We start from the raw sequence: 20,690 nt of genomic DNA on the forward strand, positions 1-20,690 counted from the left end.
AACTATGGCTGAAAAAGACTGGAGCAGGGGCCTTTCCAGTGTAAAAAATGGAAAGACCAAAAGTGCATATTCCATAGTAGCTTAGAAAGAGATTTTTCCACCAGAAAACATATTGCTCGCTGTTACTCCTTGCACCCTTGGCGTGGTTTCCCCTGACTCTGGTGCCTCTACCTCCTGTATTTTTGAGTGTGCTGGACTTTGTTTTTGCTGTTTTAGGTACTCTGTGCACTTTACCACTGCTGATCAGTGCTAAAGTACAAGTGTTGCCTGTGTGAAGTGTAATTCAGATTGGTTCTGCATGATTGGCATGTTTAATTTAGTGGTAAGTGCCTAGTAAAGTGCACGGTGTGTGCCCACGGCCTGTAAATCAAATGCTGCCAGTTGGTCTGTGTGACAGGTTAGCGGTCTTGTCGTTTGCCTGGCATAAAGCCGGAAATGTGACACCCACACCCTTGGGCCAGGAGTGGCCCGAGGAGATAACGAAACCAGGCAATGATCGCTCGTGGTCATTTGCTCACCTACTGTTACACTGGTGTCACTTCGCTTTGCGTTCAGCGCAGCGCACTAGGCCCCGTACAGTACCTCATCACACTTGCAACGAGGTGGAGACAAGGCAACACGCCGGCACCAGCGCTGGAACAACTCCGACAACATCCCCAGCCTGGCAGCGGCCGTGAAACGCCAGACCGAGCACCTCTCTGGGCCTAAGGCGTATCCACGCCACGTGACGTCATCCACCCGCCAGCAACGAGAGCAGGTAGGATCTGCCCTTTACGCGCTGATCGGGGCATCCCTGCACCAGTGGTTTGGAAGCCGGATTTCAAAAGATTCAAAGTGTCAAGCCCGACAAAGGGAAGGAGAGTCAATTGATGCTTTTTATGCGAGAACTGGCAAGCACCTCAATGACTGATGATCAGGCCAAAGAAGAGATTCATGCACAGATAATCCAAGGGTGCCGCAACAAGACGCTACGTGGGCTGATCCGAAGGCAACCAAACATAGCCCTGGATGAAATATTGGTCCTAGCCAGAACACACAACCTCTCCAAGGCAAGAGCAGATGAGAAGGACCTAGCACTGACACAGGCGCCAGAGAGAAGTGAGCCAATGCAGTGAGAATACGAGATAGAGGAAGTGGACAGCAGACCGTCCACCTCAAACCCCGAAAGGAAAGTGTGGATACTGCAGGCGGGAAGAGCACCCCATTCAAGGGTGCCTGGCACAAGGTTGAACGTGCTCCCACTGCCGGATCCTGAATAATTTTGCATCAGTGTGCTGGAAAAAGACAAGCCACTGAGAAAGATAATGGTCAACTGTTGAATACCACCCTGGCGCCGGCGAGCAGCGCAAAAGGAGTCGCGCAGGCTACATACAGAGTAGACGGCACGTCAAAAGAAGACGACTACGAAGTCGAGACATTCCTGGTCTCATTCACCCAGGGGCTGAAAAAGCGAAGAAGGCCACAACCTACCGCACCGTGAAGATAGCCAGGTCAGCAGTAAAGGCAGGCATTGACACAGGGGCCTCCGTGAAGGCCATGGAGGCCCAACAATACAACCGGCTGCGACCCAGACCCGTGCTCATATCATCTAAGACAAAGATCTTCGCCTATGGCAGTAACTCGCCCCTGCGAGGGAAAATGACTGTACCCATCCAGGCAGATGACAACGAAATGACCACAACAGTTAATGTCATCAATCAGGAGGCAAACACACTACTCAGCAGCCACGCAGCAGAGGACATGGGCCTGGTGACCTTTGCAAAAAGTGTGCTAGTAAATCAAACAGACGAACTGCTGGAACAATTTGCGAGCCTTTTCGAGGGTCTGGGGTGCATCAACCTGCCCCCTGTAAAGCTACATATCAACCCCTCAGTGACACCGACAGCACTCCACAATAGATGGATCCCCTTCCATCTTCGGCCACTGGTGGAACAGGATTTGCAGAAGCTGGAGGATCAGGGGGTTCTCGAGACGGTGTCTGGGCCAACCTCGTGGGTGTCCCCCATGGTAATCGTGGAGAAGCCACAACAACCGGAATAGATCAGACTGTGCATCGCTATGCGCCTCCCTTAGAAAGCTATCCGAAGGGAACGCTCCATCACACCAATGATGGACGAAATCGTGGCCAACGTCAACGGATCCCGGTGGTTTTCATAGCTGGACCAGAATGCGGGGTACCTCCAGCTGGTCCTGGCTGAGGAGAGTAGATACATTACAACATTCAGCACTGATCTAGGACTACGGCGCTACAAGTGCCTCAATTTTGGGATATCATCAGCAGCAGAGATGTTCCAGAATTCAATACGCAACATCCTGACAGGACTGCCGGGCGTACTAAACGTCAGTGATGACATTCTCATCCATTCCACCACTGTTGGTAAACACTGCAAGCACCTCCGAGCCACACTAAAATGCCTCCAACATAATGGAGTCACCCTGTTCTGGGAGAAATGCCTGTTTTTCCAACAAAAAATAGAGTTCTTTGGGCACATCTTCAACCAGCAGGGAATCCAGGTGGACCTGCGAAAGTCTCAGGCCATAAAGGCGCACCCCCCCCCCCCTGACAGTATCGGAAGAGTGCAGTTTCCTGGGATGGCCATGTATTGTGGCCAGTTCATTTCCGACTTAGCCACCATCGCAGACCCACTCAAAACGCTCACCCGATCAAACACCAAATGGAAATGGGAACACCAAGAGGAAGCGGTGTTCCAGAAAATCAAGTGTGCTCTCCTCGACAACAACACCCTGGTGTACTTCGACCCCGCCACGCACAGGGGGCTCCTCGTTGATGCCAGTCAGGTGGGCCTGGGAGTAGTACTTGTCCAGGAACAAGAGCCAGGAAGATGGCCCTCCCTGGCTTTCGGCAGCAAGCCCCTCTCGCCCACGGAAGCACGATATGTCCTGATTGTGCAGGAGGCTCTGGCCATAAGGTTAGCATGCCGGCACTTCCACCTCCACATCTGCGGCCAGCCCTACAGGGTCATTACGGACCACCAACCGCTGGTACCCTTCTTCAGAGGGTCGGTGCCTCAGCCACCTCCCTGGATCGAGCGCTGGGCCATCGGGTTACAGCAGTACCAGATGGAAGTGATCTATCGAACAGGCGCAAAGCACCCGGCGAACTTTCTCTCCTGCCACCCAACCTCAAGAGAGTCTCTAGATGGGCTACAGGAGACCGAAGCGATTGAGGTGCACATCAACATGATTTCAGTAACCGTGTGCCCTAAGGCCCTAACCCTGACAGACATCACAGAAGCAGCTGAAACAGACCCAATCTTCATCAAAGTGCACAACCCCGTCCAAGGAGGAGAGTGCTAACACTTTCTATAGGATGCCAAGGATTGGTCAGGGCAAGAAAAGGAATACCTCACCAAAATATGGAGAGTACGATATGAGTTGAGCATGACCCAGGAGGGCTTCCTACTGCGAGGGGCCTGCATCGTGGTCCCGGCAGCCCTGCACCACCACGTCACGCGACTGGCCCACAGAGGGCACCAAGGGGCTGCGAAGATGAAGGCATGAATGTGGAAGAAAGTGTGGTTCCCAGGGCTGGAGGAACGAGTTGAGGAGGCTTTGAGAAGGTGTCCAGACTGTCAGCTGACCAGTGCGCCAAAACGGCCAGCGCCCATCCAGACAGAAGAGCCCGGGAAGGCACAGTGGGAGAAAGTAAGCATAGATTTTGGGAGTTTCCCAGACGTCAAGTTGACGCCGGTCATGATGAACAGTTAGTTGAAATACCCAGTGGTTGAGGTCGTCAGCTCAACCACGTTCACTTGAGTAGCTCCTGTGCTGGAGAAGGTATTTGCAATGTTTGGATGCCCCAAGGAGATCAAGAGCAACAATGGATTCCCTTTTAAGGGTGGGGAGTTTCATGACTTCATGCAACTCCATGGAGTAGGACACTGGCGAATCACCCCACAATGGCCGCAGGCAAATGGAGAAATTGAAAGATTCATGCAGAGACTCAACAAAACACTGCAAATTGCAGTTGCAGAATGCATGGACCAAGAACGCCAGCTGCAGCTATTCCTGCACGACTACAGAAGCACACCACACAGCACCACCCAACAAGTGCTCTGGATGCTCATGTTTAACGGACCACGTCGGACACCATCCCGGTGTGCCCTGGCTCGACCCCCATTTATGATAAAGAGGAGGCCCAAGGATGGTGAGAACGGCAGAACCTAGCCGCCAGCCACAAGAGAAGGGCCAGGCATTGCAACCTACAACCAGGGGACCAGGTAATAATCAAGGACAGAAGGCAGGGTGCACTGTCTGTACTGGAATGTTTTACATGTCCTGATAGTGAAATACTGTATATTCCTTTTTTCCCTTTTGCATGGACTAGCTCTCCCATAGGCTATCATTGGAGCTGCCTTGTAACATTTTACAAATGTAATTTTCAATAGGAAGCAGCTAGAGATTTGGAGTTTGGGCTCCCTGAGCTCAGAATTTAATAACACAGTTTTTAGTAATGGTGGTTTTTAAATTGTGTGTTAGAAAATGCCCCTTTTAGAAAGTGGGAATTTTCTTGCTTAACCAACCTGTGCCTCTGCCTGCCTGTGGAATCAACGTCTAGTTTTAGGTTGACAGCGACTTGTTTGTGCATTCACTCAAGACACTCACAAAAAAGGGAACTGAGGTGTGCCCTGCATATGCTGATGAGCCATCCTGGGCTAGAGTCGTGGGAGGAATAGTCACTAGCACCTGAATAGGCTGTGGCTGTGCTGCACAATGCTGTCTCCACCCCCTGTAGTGTGGCTGGACCAGGGATGACAGAACTGGTTTTGCTGAGCAAGAGAGACTTTCTGAACAAAGATAAAAAGGGGTATAAGTATTACACCTAAAACCCCAGAACTTTAGATTACTTCTAGATCAAGAGGAACCTCTGCCAAGGAGAAGCGGTGAAGCGCCGAGAGGAGGAGGACTGACCCTTTGCTGTGTGTTGCTTTTTTGGTGGGTTGGCCTGCAGTTGCCTGCTTCTATCTTGAAAAGGACAAAGACTGAACTTTGCTGTGAATCCTGCTTGAGAAGATGTCCAAGGGCTTGATGTAGAGCTTGTCTCTTGTTCTGAAGTCTCAGGGAAACAAAGACTTCACTTGCAGCATCCCTGAACTCCACTGCTGGTAATTCTGGCCTGCTGTGTGGTGCCAACCTCCATCCATTCCTGGGTCCTTGGAGGTTGTTTTGCTACTCCTGTTGCTGAAAATCCATGCAGCACCCTTCCAATGCCATATTTTCCTACCTGCAATTCCGACACAGTGCCTGTTCGCAGCCAGAGAAATTGCCGCTGCTCAACCCCCGAGCTTTAAGTCTTCGAAGTCTGAAGCGCCCGCTCTGACTGTGACTCAGGCCCTGCTGTGCACCTGGAAAAATCAAGGCATCACCTGTCTGCAGCTACAGAATTCGACGCAGTGCATGGATCACCGCTGCATCAACCCATAACGCCTGGATTTTCTCACATATTGCACCTGTGTGCCAAATTTACAACGGCGCTTGGCTTTACAGTAAGAAACCGATGCATCACCACCCCTTGCAGTAAGAAACTGATGCATCACCTCTTTTTCAGTAAGGAACCGACGCATCACCTCCCCTGCGTTGCAGTAGGGAACCGACGCATCACCTCCCCTGAAGCAAGGAACCAACGCATCACCTTCCTTGCAAATAAGGAACTGAAGCATCATCTTCCCTGCACCTGTTTTCATCCTGTCATTTGACGCATGTAAGGTACTTTGCTCAAAAAGTGACGCATCCATAGATTTCTATTGGCAGAACTATTTTTACCATTTAAAAGTCAGATTTTTATATCAGTATGATGGATTTTGATCTTGTTTGGTTTAGATAAAGATACTTTATTTTTCTAAACTGGTGTGGTATCCATTTGTGGTTTCTTCACTGTGTTACTGTAGGTTATATACAAATGCTTCACATATTGCCTCTGTAGTTTAGCCTGACTGCTCTCTGGCAAGCTGCCAGATAGTGAGCACAGGAAAACTTAGGTTAGTACTTTACTCATCCTGACTAGAAGGAAGGGTTCCTACTTGGACAGGGTGTATACCACTGCCAACTAGAGACCCCCAATTTTAACACTCACCCTTCTTTAGTATGTTCACACGCAATGTTCTCTGATAGCAAAAAAAAGGCTTATTGCACACTACATTAAATAGTAAATAGTAAATCACACAGCAAAACCTACCTAAATAGGAAATAGACTGACAGGTTGACAGGAAATGTGGATGCTTATGCTCAGCTCATTATTTTAAGGAAAGGGGTGGTAAGGATTGAGCTTGCAACATGGGCCCCGCTGCTTTGTATAAATAGCGCCTTTATCTAAGCTGCATCCTCCCTCCACTGCAAAGTGTTCTTATGCTTTGGCGATCAGATTCAGCTAGCCCAAAAAGCTGGGATTTGTCAGCCTATTCTCATAATGGGATGAGCCAAACTTCAAAATACTAGAATGCAAGTACTGGCTAAAAAGCCTTGACACACATGGGATCAGTAGGGAGCTTCATTCACTCGTCACATATTGCAGACATAGTGCATTCTTAAAGCACATACATCTCAATATTGTCAGGTAACAATGTTTATTGTTGCCTAGCTCAATGGTAAACATTTCACCATCCTCACAAGGATGAAAAGCTGAGGGTATCAGCGGGTATTCAAAGGCATGGCAATTAGGTCAAGCACAGATCCTTGCATTTGTTTCATTAGTCCGTGTGCTTGGCTATTGGCACTGTCCTAAAACACTATGGCATACCTCCTGTTAAATGCTGATAATGGGTAACAAATGTATGTTGCCCCATTTGGGAAGTGATAGAGTTGTTCACTAAAAAAATGTAAATCATTCTAGGAAGTATTGGGACTGTGCATGGAAAGTATATCAGTCTAGAAGAGAAGTGTTGATACTGTCCATGTAAAGTATTTCAGCCTTATTGAGACACGTCGGCCTTCTCACATGACAGGTTTATCAGGCTAGCTGGGAAGTATTGAAATGTATATCATACCTTTTCAGAGGATTTCTTTCTTTACCCACAAGTACGGCAGCCCTCTTGGTAGTGTTGGTACCACCTAATAAATGTGTGGCAGCCCTGGTGAGAAATGGTGGTACTGTTCACATAAAGGATAACATCGCTAATACAAGTGGTTTATTGAAGATACAGTGGCACTGGTGAAAGCCATAGAAAGTCATTTAGGTTGGCTTTGCGTGACCTTGTAGATATGTCTTAGCCCTGTGCACCACCCGCACGTCACAAAAATTGACATTCCAGCAGGGCACAGGGTTTGTAAATAAGCTCCTCTATGTATGATACTGGCCTCCATGTCTTTGCACAAAACCCATGCATTTCTCTGCTTTGATGAGACTTACACTGACTGTTTCCTGTTACTTTTTATGCAGGGCCCAGCCTTCTATCCCAGAGTGCTCTTCAACTCAATTCGAAATCTGAAGGGTCTTTCCAGTACTCATCCAGTTACCATAGCAACCAAACACTTGCTTTGGGAGAAACATCAACATTGCAGTTCCCAGCACGCAGCATTCAAGCCAGATCTGCTGCTCAGAGCTTCAATCAGGTATGTGTGAATGGAATCCTATCTCTTTGCTTGACATCGTGCACTTCCTTTTTTCAATCCTCAGTCTCCTGACGTGTAGAGTGTCTGCAGAGCTGCCTGTCTATAGTGTCCAATTCAAAACACTGTACATGATGCTGCATTTCTAGATTTTTTTACTTTAGTCCATAATACGAGTGAAAGGAAGAAATGTATGTACATAAAAAGGTATTTTTAAAATTGTTCAGCTTGTGAAGGAAAATGAGAGGGACAGACACGGAGATGGTAGAATCAGAAATGTACATTTTCAATAATTATATTGAGAGAAAGGCGGCTCAGCCTGAGAAAGGTTGAGGAGATTACGCTGGCCAGCTAAATTTCTTTCGCTTCAGATTTCGTGAGACCAACATAACATTGTGTTTTTTCATATATTTATTTATCCAGATTTTCCAATAGCTACATTTGCTGTCAAAGGGCAGTGACAGGGCACGCTGTGGCATTAGTGTAATCATGAACACAAAGGCGTGCACAAATATAGCTGGAAAGGGGACTGCCGGCTCCGAGAACAAATGAGTATGAGGTGAATCATTTTTGTTCTATACAATTCTCTCCGCCTTACATGTTGTTGCACATTCCAAAGCCACTGAGGTGGACTGCTGCACATAAGAGATGGATCAAGGAAGGTCCTCAGGACGAGGGTAGGGTCAGAATCCTTGCCAAGAGAAGGCAGACAGGTGGCGGGGAATGAGGACGCGTCACAGAAGCCCACGTTACTGGAGGTTAGGGTGCTCACAGTGCTGTTGGCGATGGAGCCTCTAAATTGTTGGCAGAAGTGGACAAAATGACAAGACCCCAGGTGTTGTGGCTCAGTTGAAAGGAAGAGTTTTTACAGGTAATATGGTGAGGAGAATGGGCCACGTTAGATGGATAATCGAAGGCTGTTGATTCCAGTTTTGTGTTTATCATTAGGAAATGAGGCTACGTGCAGCATTGTCTTGCATTGAGTCAGTGTATTGCTTTCGTCTGCTGGAGATGGGTGAATGAGTGCAAGGGGAAAGGGTATGAGTGGTGTAAGTGAAAACGAGAAAGGAGCAGATACCGGGTCTGGCGAATTGAGAGAAGAGGATGAGACATCAACTGCTCTTGGGGTCGGTATGGAGTTGCTGAAGAACCTTAATAAACTGCAGAGTCTGTCTGCACAGTAGGGCTCCTCCCAAAAGAGTCTCTTGTCTGTGATAGGGCGGATAATGGAATGTTGTGCTCGACTTAGCCAAAGCTGGAGGAGAAGTCAAGTGTGATGTTTAAGGAGCATAGATAATCGGGTATGATAATGTCAGGAAGAGTGAGTGTTGAATGAGAGCCTTCTCAGAGAAGTGTAATCTATCAATGCCTAGCGGAGAATGTGTATGTACATGTACACAAAAGAGAATGAGTTTATTGGCGAGAGATCACTTAAGAGCGTCCTAACATATTGTAGTGAGTACAAGGTAGTAGGAGCAGCCCTCACTGAATTCACAGGTGTTGGTAGCAATTGCTGTGGAACTAAGAGTGCAAGCAAATGAACTAATCAATTTCCAGAAGTGTTTGGGAGGCTCCTAAAACAGGTACCCCTGTTCAACCTATAGCATATTTCTCAAGAGTGTTGGATTGAAAGTGATTTTTTTTTAAGTGTTCCAGACACAAGGTAAGGCATTCATACCCTAAAACATGAACAATATCTGGATGGCCATTAGAAACTATGTGTGCCCTTTTGAAATACAGCATTTAAAACAGGACCCTTTTATATAGTGGTAGAGCAACAGTACACGAAGGGCACATCACGTATTCTGTTACAGAAGAAATGATATTCAGGAATGAGTAATATTTTGTGATGGAATAATGCAACATATCAATAGTCAGTAAAGAATTTAGGACAAAATGATACCCCCACATGAATTCAAATAACACAAGTGACACATAAGGGTAAGGATTTAATTGATGTGCCCCTAATTCCGCTGATTTCACAAGGTTTAATGTGGTCCCTACAAAGTCTGAATGAATAATCTAAAAAAACACAAGGACGAAACTTGGACTGTGACAAAAAATTGTGCTCGATTGCAATTTGGGCAGAGAGGTGTCGCCGGGAGGGATACTGTTCTCTGCAATTATACTCAGTGATCTCTCATCCGAATTCCACAGGTGCATGATCACTGTCCAGATTTTACTGTCTGGAAGATACCACAGGAAATTACAGCTGCAAAAATCACTTTATGATTAGGCTGCAGATGCAATTGGCCCCGGTCCCAGCCACCTGCCCAACTCCCCCCTGCGGCATGGAGGAGCATGTCTTCTCAAATCAATTTCCAGATGGAGAGATGTGTGCTAAGGTTCTAATAGTACCACAGATCATTCAGGTCCCTGTTATACCCAGACTCGCTTATCACCTCATGGTCTAGTCAAGCACCTGTTTCTAATTGTCCTCAGGCTGCCTGAGGGCACCTGAGCTTCTCTGTATTTGCTCTGCTTTCTATATCTTTCAAGCTTATCCTTCTCATAGTTAGTAGGCTTGCTTGACTCCCAATAGTGTTTTCTCAGCTCAGCTCTTGATTAAGGGGCACTCACTATTGTATTGATAAATGCAAGAGAATATGGCAGCCGACTGGATAACTGGGCGTAGTAAAGTACATTAGTGAATTGTAGCAGACATCGGGTGTGTGGAGAATGTTCTAAAACAATTTAATCCAGACTAAGTTTAAAGAAGTGTGGAATTGAGATGGGCGTCGCCTGAGCAGCCACATGGAGTGAACTTGATTCCCCTGGCAGTGAGGCGCCAATTACTGACTACAGTCAAACCGTCAGTACAACTTTGTAAAGTCTCTGTGGCAACTGGGATTTCTAACTAAAGTCCCCGGGGTGTGCTGGTGCGTTGTGCTCCCTGCCCTGCTGTTGCCGTCCTGGCCTGTGTGGAGCCCAGCGCGGAGCCGTACTACATTACCCAGCAGCCCTAGCGGCGGACCCGGAAGCCGCCGACCGCCGTTTCGCGCCTGAAGAGACTGGACTGGGCCAGGTTTCTGTGCATCTTGTCGAATGGTGGTGACCGCGCATTGACTATTGTTGCCATTTGATATATCCATTTGTTTTTTAATCTGATTGTCCTGTTTGTGAGTGCGTAGGCAGACACTAGGGTTTCTGGGCAGAAGCTTAACCAATAAGCGAACGGAATGGTTAAATCAAAAACTGATAAAGCGATGGCGGCTCCAGCTACCCTAGATAATTTCCTGGTCAGGAAAGTAACACAGATTAATAATGATAGACGTGTATCCCTGGGGAAAGGCATCGTGATTGAAGATACATTATTAGAAAATGATTCTCTAAGCCAGCCCCAAGACCCTGAGATCAACCCGAGTGGTGTTATCTCTACGGCCCTCCCAGTTTTCATTCCTGTAGAGGTGGAGGTCCATTCTGCTTCTCGGGTGTCGTCAAGTTCTGATGCTGATGTACTAAATGAGACCCAACCTGAGACTAGGCATACAAGATCATGTAGAACACGGTCTCAAAGGGAGAACGGGAAACATAATAATTGTAAACCAAAAAAGAAGGTCGGCAAGCCAAATACTGGTACTGTTATACCAAACCCTTTTGTATTCGCGGCCACTAATGGTGCTGGTAATGGAGCTAATCTAAACTCGGATATGATTGCCTCACTCTTAAAAAACTTAGAAGCTTCTTTTACTGTCAAAATGGAGGAGCTTATTAAACCATTAACCACTAAGATTGATGATTTAGCTAAGGAAGTGATAAGGCTGGGTGACCTGTTATTGTCTCGGGAGATAGTTCAGCCTAGTGGAATTGATTACTCTGGGGGGAAAAGGAGAGATACTGCTGTTCCTAATGATATACAGAATAAGGGGAGGGGAGAATCTGCTGATACAGTTATCCCAGGACCCGTAACTTTTACCCAGCCGGATATTCCTGTGGAAACTGTTTTGCAGCAACAATTATCCATAACTCCCCACAGCATTAGAGCCTCTAGTGTGGCGAGACACAATGGTCATCTTAATCTACCACCAGACTGTGCTCCTTTTGTAGTAGTACTGACCAATGTGCCCTCTTGTGGCACCCACCCTGCATCACCCCATGATGAATCCTTTATCTCTCTGAAAAATAAGACAGTGTCCTGGCTCAACAAAAATTGTGGATTTCCGATTTCCTATTTTGACGAAATATTAACAGTAAGGCGTGTAAACTGGGTAGGGCCGTCCAAAAAGTCTGGTTCAGGGGACTGTATAGTCGTAAATTTTAAACACCCCCAGCATGTAGCAACCGTACTTTTGAGAGCTGCTGCACTGGTTTATAACACAAATAGTATCTGTGTACGCCCCTTGGGTTATTTTTATGCACATTTGTGCAAACCACGACTGCAACAGAATTTAACCAGGCGGGGACGTGAACCTTTTACTCCCGTGCAAGAGACCCATCTTCTGCATAATATTACTAATTCCTGTGGTGTAGGTGGACCGATTGGCGTGTCTAATAGGAGTGTTAATGCTGGACACTATCAATATGGGCCGAATCTTCACACACAGAATAGGTTCGAAGTATTATCTGGTCTTGAACTGTGCGATTGACGGGGGGCACCTGCAGCTCAGGACATCGGGGCTTCAGGTGAACCTACTAATCCAGATAATTTGGTAGGTAAATTGTCAGGATGTCTTGCTGTCTCTTGGAACATTGCGGGTCTTGCTGCCAAAATGTCTGATGTAAACTGGGTGATCTATATCAAACAATTCTCGATTATTTGTTTACAAGAAACCTGGGAATTGGGATGTGAACTCTTTTTGGAAGGGTATAGGGCCTTCTTCGTGCCAGCCTTGCCATCTGTGCGGGGTAGGCCCAAGGGGGGCCTTGTAATTTTTGTATCTATATTAATTTCCTGTGAAGTACAAAGAATTGTTGCACAGCATACAGGTGTAATGGGTGTAACCTTAAGTGGAGGTAATGTCCGTGTCGGGCTGGTGAACTTTTACAATGCTGTTCATGATAGTGGTGGCAGGAATCATATTTATTTTTTAAATTCCTTTGTTTCAAATTTTATGGAAAATGTGGGCCATAACCTCCTGATTATGGGGGATTTTAATTTGCATCCTTGTATAGACCCATTGCACAAATGTTTACCAGAAATGGTATGTGATAGGGCAGACTGTCTCCACATGGAGCACACAAAGGAGGGTGAACTGTGTAATGACTTTCTGAATGACCATGACCTCTGTTTGGCCATGTCTTTAAAAGACCCGCTATTTCGCTTTGATACCCCTACTTTTAAAGGGCATGGAAGGGGTACCTTTATAGACCATATATTGGTCTCTCAGACGATGCAAACTTTTGTAGATTCTTTTACCATCGACTTTAGTGAATTCAGTGACCATAATCCTCTTATAATCGGTCTAAACTGCCCATGGTTGAAAAAAGGTATTACGAGTATCAGGCAAGGTAGTTTGGTTACAACTGATGGTAAGAGGCGCTTAAAATGGTCTATTGTCTCTGAGGATGTCCTCTATAAGAATATCACTGCAGGTTGTGCCGAGGACATCAAAGTTTGTATGAATGGGGGAGGTGAACCCAAGCTGGTTCTAGAAGCGTACCAAAACATTACGGAAAGGGTATCAGCATTTCTATCGGTCCCATATAAACCCCGACTTAACTTAGGCCCGAGATGGTTCAGTCATGACTGTACTCTAGCTGCCCGTAATTTGATGGTAGCCTTGGCAGCAACCCCGAGGAACAGGGAGGCCGTAAAACTCTGTAGAAAGGAATATAAGGCTACTATTGCTGCCCGTAAAGAGTTTTTGAGGAAAGAGGCCTGGGAGGAATTGCTTGATCCCGCTACTTTGAATAACAGCACTAAATTTTGGGGTCTGGTAAAGAAACCTTTTTTGACTGGGGACTCGGGAGATGGACTGGTTTGTTGTATAACAAAGGAGGAATGGGAGAGTCATTTTAAAAGTTTATATTATTCAGAGGCAGATGCAACTTTGGTTGCTGTCCCCTCTGATAGGGAAAGTACTGCCATCATTTTTGATATAAATGAGGTTCTGGTTGCTATAAAGGGTCTTACTGCTAACAAAGCCCCTGGCCCTGATGGAATACCACCTGATCTTTATAAATCTGATCCGGACTTTTGGGCTCCCATTCTGACTGCTGTTTTTAATGCAGCAGCCACATTGGGTTGCCCGGAGACTTGGGGTCTCTCAACAATAGTTCCGGTCTTTAAGAAAGGAGACAGGGGTAGTGCTTTGTGTTATCGCCCAATCTCGTTAATTGATTCAATGGTGAAGATAATGGGGAGAGTTATACTCCAACGCCTAACAAGCTGGACGAACGAAAACAATATTTTGTCGACCTCTCAATATGGTTTTTGTGAAGGGCGTTCAACTATAACTCAATGTCTTAATTTGTTTCTTATATTGAATAAATATACTGTTGTGTATAAAGGAACAATTCACCTTGCCTTCATGGATCTGTCCTCTGCCTTCGACTGTGTCAACAGGGGGAGGCTGTGGCAGACCATGAAGGATAAGGGTATTGATAAGGGGATTGTGGAGTTCCTTGCGGACCTGCACAACGACACAAGAGCTAACGTGAGGTTTTCATCGACCGGGGAAACTACAGGAAGTTTTAGTATCAATAAAGGAGTACGTCAGGGGTGTATTTTGGCCCCTTTTCTTTTTAACTTTTATATAAATGACCTTGAGGCTGTCTTACAAGAGGTAAAATCAGACTGCCCTAGAGTTGGTCTGAGGTGTATCCCTCTACTTTTATATGCTGACGATGCGGTCTTAATTTCCAGAACAGAAGTTGGTCTCCAGGCACTATTGAATGTTTTTAATAATTTCATGTGTGATAGGGACCTTAAGGTCAACAACTCAAAATCCTATATTATGCATGTTGGCCGACAACCAAAGAAGAAGTTCAATTTTAAATTGAACGATGTCTCGATCCCTACCACTCAAACATTCACCTATTTAGGTATCTTATTTGATACCAAACTTAATTGGGCTCCTCACTTGGCCAAGAAAAAGGGGGAAATGACTAGAGTCAATGCCTCCATCTTCAATACTGCGTCTAAACTGGGGAATAAACCAAATGTGGCTATGATGAAATTATACAACTCTAAATCCATAGCCACTGCTGTATACGGTAGCGAGATATGGGGCTACATAAATGGCGAACAATTACAAATAGTTGAAAATAAATTTCTAAAACGCCTGTTATGTGTCCCATGTAGTACCTCGAACTTAATTGCACATGAAGAACTTGGCTGCCAGTATTTATCCGACATTGTCAGCTTAAAACCTCTGTTATGTTGGGTAAAACTATGGTTAAGTGATGAAATCCCTTTAACACATTTGATAGTGGAAGACCTTATATCACTTGATCATGCCATGTGTGTACCTTGGCTTAAATACCTGAAGTCCCAATTTTTGAAACTTGGTTGCCTGAACTTGTTTGATAAACCGAGGGATATAGTCAAGGGTGATGTAGCAGCAATTAAAAAAGTTTTCTCTATGAAATGTATTGCCCTAAGAGATGAAGTTGAGCTCTTAAAACCTAATGTTAGAAAGTATATTATGCTGAGTACTTGCAATTCTATGGAAAAGTATCTAACATGCCCCTTCACCTCACATGAGAAATTTTTGCTGACCCGATTCAGGTTTAACATTTTCCATCTTCTCTTATTTAGACCCACGGCAGAAATTTTTAAGAAACCTGTAGCTCCCTGTGGCTGCGACGGGAAGTCTCCACAGGATATGCTACATTTTATGTTTTTATGTACATTTTATGAATATCCCCGTAGGAGATACCTTGTTACCCTTTTAAAGAAATTAAATTTTAAACAAATTAGACCCGCCTTTATGTACTTACAGCTGCTGCACCCGGATAGTGTCCTCCAGGTGTTAGAATTTTTAAAATTGACACTAAGATTTAGAAAATGTTTAGATGAGTAAATGTAACTTCCTCTGAACTATTAGTCGCCCATTGCACTTATGCACTTTTTTTCCTGTACTGTTTTGCCTTTGCACTCTTTTATGGAATTTATGTATTGTATGTCTGTGTGATCGATTTTGTCATTATTGTGATGTTTTTTAATATGAACTGTTTATTGATGTGTACTTTTATGGATTGAAAAATATCCGAAATAAAGTCATTATCTATCTATCTACATTAGTGTCCAGGTAACCAGGCAGTGTGGTAGTAAAATGACAAGCTGGAGTCAGAACAGCAAGGTGAATACAATTTTTCCTGAGGTAACCAAGTCCTTACATCAAAAGTGTTTAACGGAAACCTTTTTCATTGAGCTAAAGATAGTTTTCAGATCAATCAGGAAACATCCATGAATGAGCATGGATAAATATGTTAGACTATGGTTAAAAAAAAAACACTCTCCTGTGTCAAAGTAAAAAATAGGCGGGCATAGCTTCTTCTATGACCTGTATCTGACCAACGCACTGCATCAAAGCATAATCCACAGTAACACTCTGCCTGTTGCCTAAGAATCAAGAGAAAACAGCAAGTGTTGGTCTTTTCACAGTCAAAAACATCACTGTTCACCCCCCAAAAGACAGAGGAAGGTGCATCAATCTTCATCCAAGGATTATCTAGAAAGTCCAATTTAGGTGCCATTAAATCCTTACAGCTACCAGAACAGAATGATCAGCATAGAAGCATATGTAGGGCAATTCAATCCTGCCTCAGATTAACACATCTAGTTGTCACTGCAGTAATCTTAGTGGCTATTTTCTAATATAGAACACATCCAAAAGTGTATTGTCTCTGGGGGCTCAAATTAAAGGTGCCAATACCCTACCTCAAAGGAGCTCATTTTACCAGCTCGGAAGGATGAAAGTTCACACATCTCATACATATAAAGAACAAGATCAGGAGGACGGGCATTCTCTTACATTTTTCCTAAAGTGTGGAACGACCTCCCGCTCCACATCAGATGCTCCTCCTCTTTTCTTGAATTCTGCAAGATGTTGAAGACCTGACTTTTAATTAACCAACTTAGCACAAGCCTGGCTAGGCATAGGCACACACACCTGCCCAGAGCCAGCATATCCTCGTGGGTGATGGTGTGCCTTACAAATTAACAAAACAAATTCTCCAAAAGAGGATGCTATAGCACCTCCAATCCCACCAACTTCCAGCACTTCGGGCCTCAAGTCTAAGTACAGCTGCTGTAGAAGTGGCAGGCTTCTCTGTGCTGACCATGGAAGTTTTAATTCCATGTTTATAGTATCATGTGAGGTCAGAGGTTGGGTGACATAAACAGTTTGATCTTGGACAAATTACATTTGAGCCAATTAAGTAATTGTACTAGCTTTTTCTGCCATTTCTGGTTTTAGTCAGATCTCCGCAGGCTTCACTTGTGTGATTACATCTTATTTCGAAAGTATAATGTTTTCGTTTACCTCAGATGATGCCTTACCCATGTTCCCTCCACCTGTCTGCCTGTCATTTGCTATCTCTAACTAGGAAGTTGAACTACATCTCCCTGGCAGGAGGGTGCATCCCAGTGGCGTAGCACAAAATGTTGGGGTGCCCTGCAGACAGTGAAGAGGGGCCCCTAAATCTCCTAAATATCACCGATCTTCATTGACATTGGACTGAATGAAGGCCCACTAGAGGCTTGCCCATGCTGCAGGGGCTTCTGTTATGCCTCCAGTGCGCTCCAAAGCTATAGTCACTATGTCAGTCTGGTTCTAGCGGGGTAAAATTTAGGGCTCTGTAGAAGACTTTGATTTTGCCAGCTTTAAGCATAATGAAAATCAAGAATTTGTTAAAGACACGGAGGCTTGTATCATGTGCATATCTTTTAATGGCTTCCCGTAAATTATATGCACATAATCAGAGCCCCAGTATTGACATAACATCTGTGCCGTTTTGACAAGAGGATCATATCATTAAGAGACCAACATGCTCCCTGTTATGATATTCTGAAGGGGCATCTGTAATGTTTCTGTAACCTTCCTCCCTCCAGCTTTAGCCCCCCACACCAGAATAAAAGGCATTTTCATCACTAGAAGACTGTGACCAGAACACAATACTAGTATAACATCATCACAAGCCAAATTAGACTTTGGTCTGCAGTGGTTACCAAGCAGCCATGTAAATTGTCACAGGACTATCAGAAGAGTTATAAAGCTACACCAATGGCAGAAAGTGCACCATGCTAAAATATAACATAAATACTCCATCCTCTTCCTCTACTGGTACAGTTATACTATCTTTTTGTATTGCATCAATAACACTGGAAGGGATAGCAGCCAAGGATAAAAGCTACTTTTTCCTGGTGTATGATGATATTGTGGTACAATGAGGTTTTTTTTAGTGACCCCACTATTGATACACCTGATGATCCCACTCTCACCAGAGGAGGGGCTTTAGTTGAGTTGAACATACAGTCTAGTTAAAGGTGGGTATAAAGATAGTATATGTATTTAATAGAAATTCCAAGAAGGTTCATGGGTGAAAACAGTAGACAATGGAATACAAAACTAGACTTAAGGTTCATTTATGGGCCACGGGATAAGCATTTGCTCTGAAGGTCCACTAGAGTCTATGGAAACTAAAAATCGGATCCTAAAGGCTTTATGGGTCTTGGCAATAGGACAAGCATCATGGAGCCGGCTGGGTCATGAGTGTAGCAGATAGGTCTGTGGGAGGAGGATTGCCTTAGTGAAAAAGGTATCCTTGGGTTGAAATATATTTCTATAGCTCAGTTCACAGAAGCAAGCTGGTCACCTGGTATGTCTGAAGTGTGTTCCATGGCCTAGTGAATTAAGCTTTATAAGAAGAAATAACTGCAATAGTACAAAGCACTTCCCAGGGCCAAAGTATCAGAACTACTGGACATATTTGTTTAATCCGTTTGATTCTCATAAAAATGAATCGCTGGAGAAAAATTAATAAAACAGAGCAGTCTACAGATGGTGCCTAGGGATGCTCTATTGACTCTGATGATATCTGAGCTTCAATCCCTTAGTAAAATTATCGAATATATTTTCCCATTGGTCGAATAAACCTGTGTTTGTTGACTTAAAGCATTGTTAGGGAGTTAACATCAGAAATACAGTTCCAATTTGGGAAGCAAATGTGACTCCATAATGAAGACCAGTAATCAATAAATTAGAATTTATTGGCAGTTGACAGTAGGCAGTTATAGTTAGGATGTACTTCCCATAGGAAGAACGCTTTTTCATTTGGCAATATCTTTGGCATCATTTGACGATTCTTCCCTAAATTTTCAAAACTATTAAAACACTCACTTCAGCTGCTGTCTTGAACGTTTCATGGTGATCTGTCAAGCAGGGAACTAGGAAAAGGAGGAATTCCAAACTGTGTTTTCCCCATGTTAATTCCCATAGAAATTTTAGACACGACTACTGCCCCAAACTGCTGAAAGGTATTACACCAAATTTGGCAGAAAGGTAGCTGTTGGTCCAGAAAGCAATTTTTTTGTAAATTGGCATAAATCCATTCAGTATTTTTTTTTTTTTTTTTAATATTGAGGAAAATCCAAATTTGGATATATAGGGACACAGAGGCTATGTGAATCCTCCCGATCTCGTGCTGATATCTGATTGGCTGCCAACACTTCAAACCAGGAAGTTTTGGCAGCCATCTTGGGACCCGGCTTGAGCCAAATCCCACCAAAAATGTTTTTAAGAAACAGAAAGGGGCAGGGTAGGAATACCCTGACATTACAGGCCTCTCTGGGGGTACCCACACTGACCCCGCAGGGCCAGAAAAGCATTTTTCTCTTTAATTTGCGGCGGGAGCCGTGCTGTATTTGCAGCTGCTGCTGAACTTTTTTTTTAAAGAAACACCGGCTACCGTGCTTCTTTACTAATAGGCCCCGGGTGGGACAGGTCCTGGAGGCATGCGGAAAAATAAAGTAGGGCAGGCAAATCCCCCCCGGATTATAAATGCCCCGGTGACCACCACCTCCCTGAGGCTTATGCATTGTTACAGGGGGGGGGCCTCTCTGACCCCCCTGGCTCCGGGGCCCCACCACCTCCCCTGGCCACATTCAAAAACTAAATCGGGGGCCTCCTAGATTCCCCTATGCGCCAGGGACCACCTCCCTCCTGGGGTTATTCAATTTGTAATAGGGAGCCACAGGGACCCCTGGGCGCTGGGGACTATCACCTCCCTGGGGCCAAATTATTATTTTTTAAATGTAAGGAGGGCCGCATGCCCCGGGGACCGCCACCTCCCCAGGGCAAGCTTTACTACAGAAAAAGGAGGGAGGCCGCAAGGCCCCGCTCTTGGAGCCATAGATGGCCCTGGGGACTGCCAGCCCCCGGGCCAGCTTCTGCTATGTCCTGGGGTGCTCACCTCTGAGACATAGCTGTTTGCTGTGGCTTGGCGGGAGCTTTACCGCTCCCACCAGGTCACAGCAAACACTCCATCACCAGCAAGCAAGAGCTGACAAAATGCTCCTGCTTGCTGGGAGTGGTCATTCGTCTGTTTCTCTACCCACTATCAAGTGAGAAGGGAAAGAGATTAATTGCTTTCAGACACAGGAAGCTGCATGTTTAGTAGCTGCCTGAGTCTGGAAGCAACGCTGGCTCCTGCTGGGGTGGGAAGCAGGCAGGGTCAGCGGGGGCCCGAGGCTCCCCCGCTGTACCAATGCAAACTGGGTGCCCTGGGGGCATCCAGTACGAGTGGCCAGGCCCCAGGGATGGGGTCCCTGGGGCTGGAATCGGCCCAGGCAGGGGGGGCTGTGTGGCCCCCTCCCCATTTTGTGAATGGCCAGGCCCTGGGGATGAGGTCCCCGGGGTCAAAATCGGCTTGGGGAGGGGGCCACACGACCCTATTCCCCTATTACAAATAGACCGGGCCCCGGGGAATGGGGTGCCTAGTGCCGAAATCAGTCCGGGGAAGGTGACTTATTACCTCCCCAAAAAAATGGGAGGCCTTGGGTGATGGAGTTCCCGGAGGCAAACTCGGCCTGAGAAGGGGGCCCTATGGCTCTCCTCTCCATTGCAAAAAGGCCTGGCCCCAGGAATGGTGCGCCTGGGACCATGATCTGCCAAGGTAAGGTGGGGCATGCGGCCTGTTCCCTTAATACATTTTTTTTTTTTAAAAGGCCAGCTCGAAGG

At 45.6% G+C, this 20,690-nt stretch overlaps 1 protein-coding gene across 12 annotated transcripts in view; it reads left to right on the forward strand.

The window, feature by feature from the left end:
• CTNND2 (catenin delta 2) overlaps positions 1 to 20,690 on the forward strand; it is a 3,222,299-nt gene that overhangs the window by 1,527,991 nt on the left and 1,673,618 nt on the right. For all 12 annotated transcript variants that reach the window (XM_085606754.1, XM_085606755.1, XM_085606763.1 and 9 more), the window contains one exon: positions 7,397 to 7,569. In XM_085606754.1, coding sequence (XP_085462880.1) covers positions 7,397 to 7,569 — 173 coding nt within the window. The remainder of the gene's footprint in view (positions 1 to 7,396; positions 7,570 to 20,690) is intronic.

Source organism: Triturus cristatus, chromosome 5_2 (genome assembly GCF_964204655.1).
Source record: "Triturus cristatus chromosome 5_2, aTriCri1.1, whole genome shotgun sequence".
In the NCBI taxonomy this organism is placed as follows: domain Eukaryota; kingdom Metazoa; phylum Chordata; class Amphibia; order Caudata; family Salamandridae; genus Triturus; species Triturus cristatus.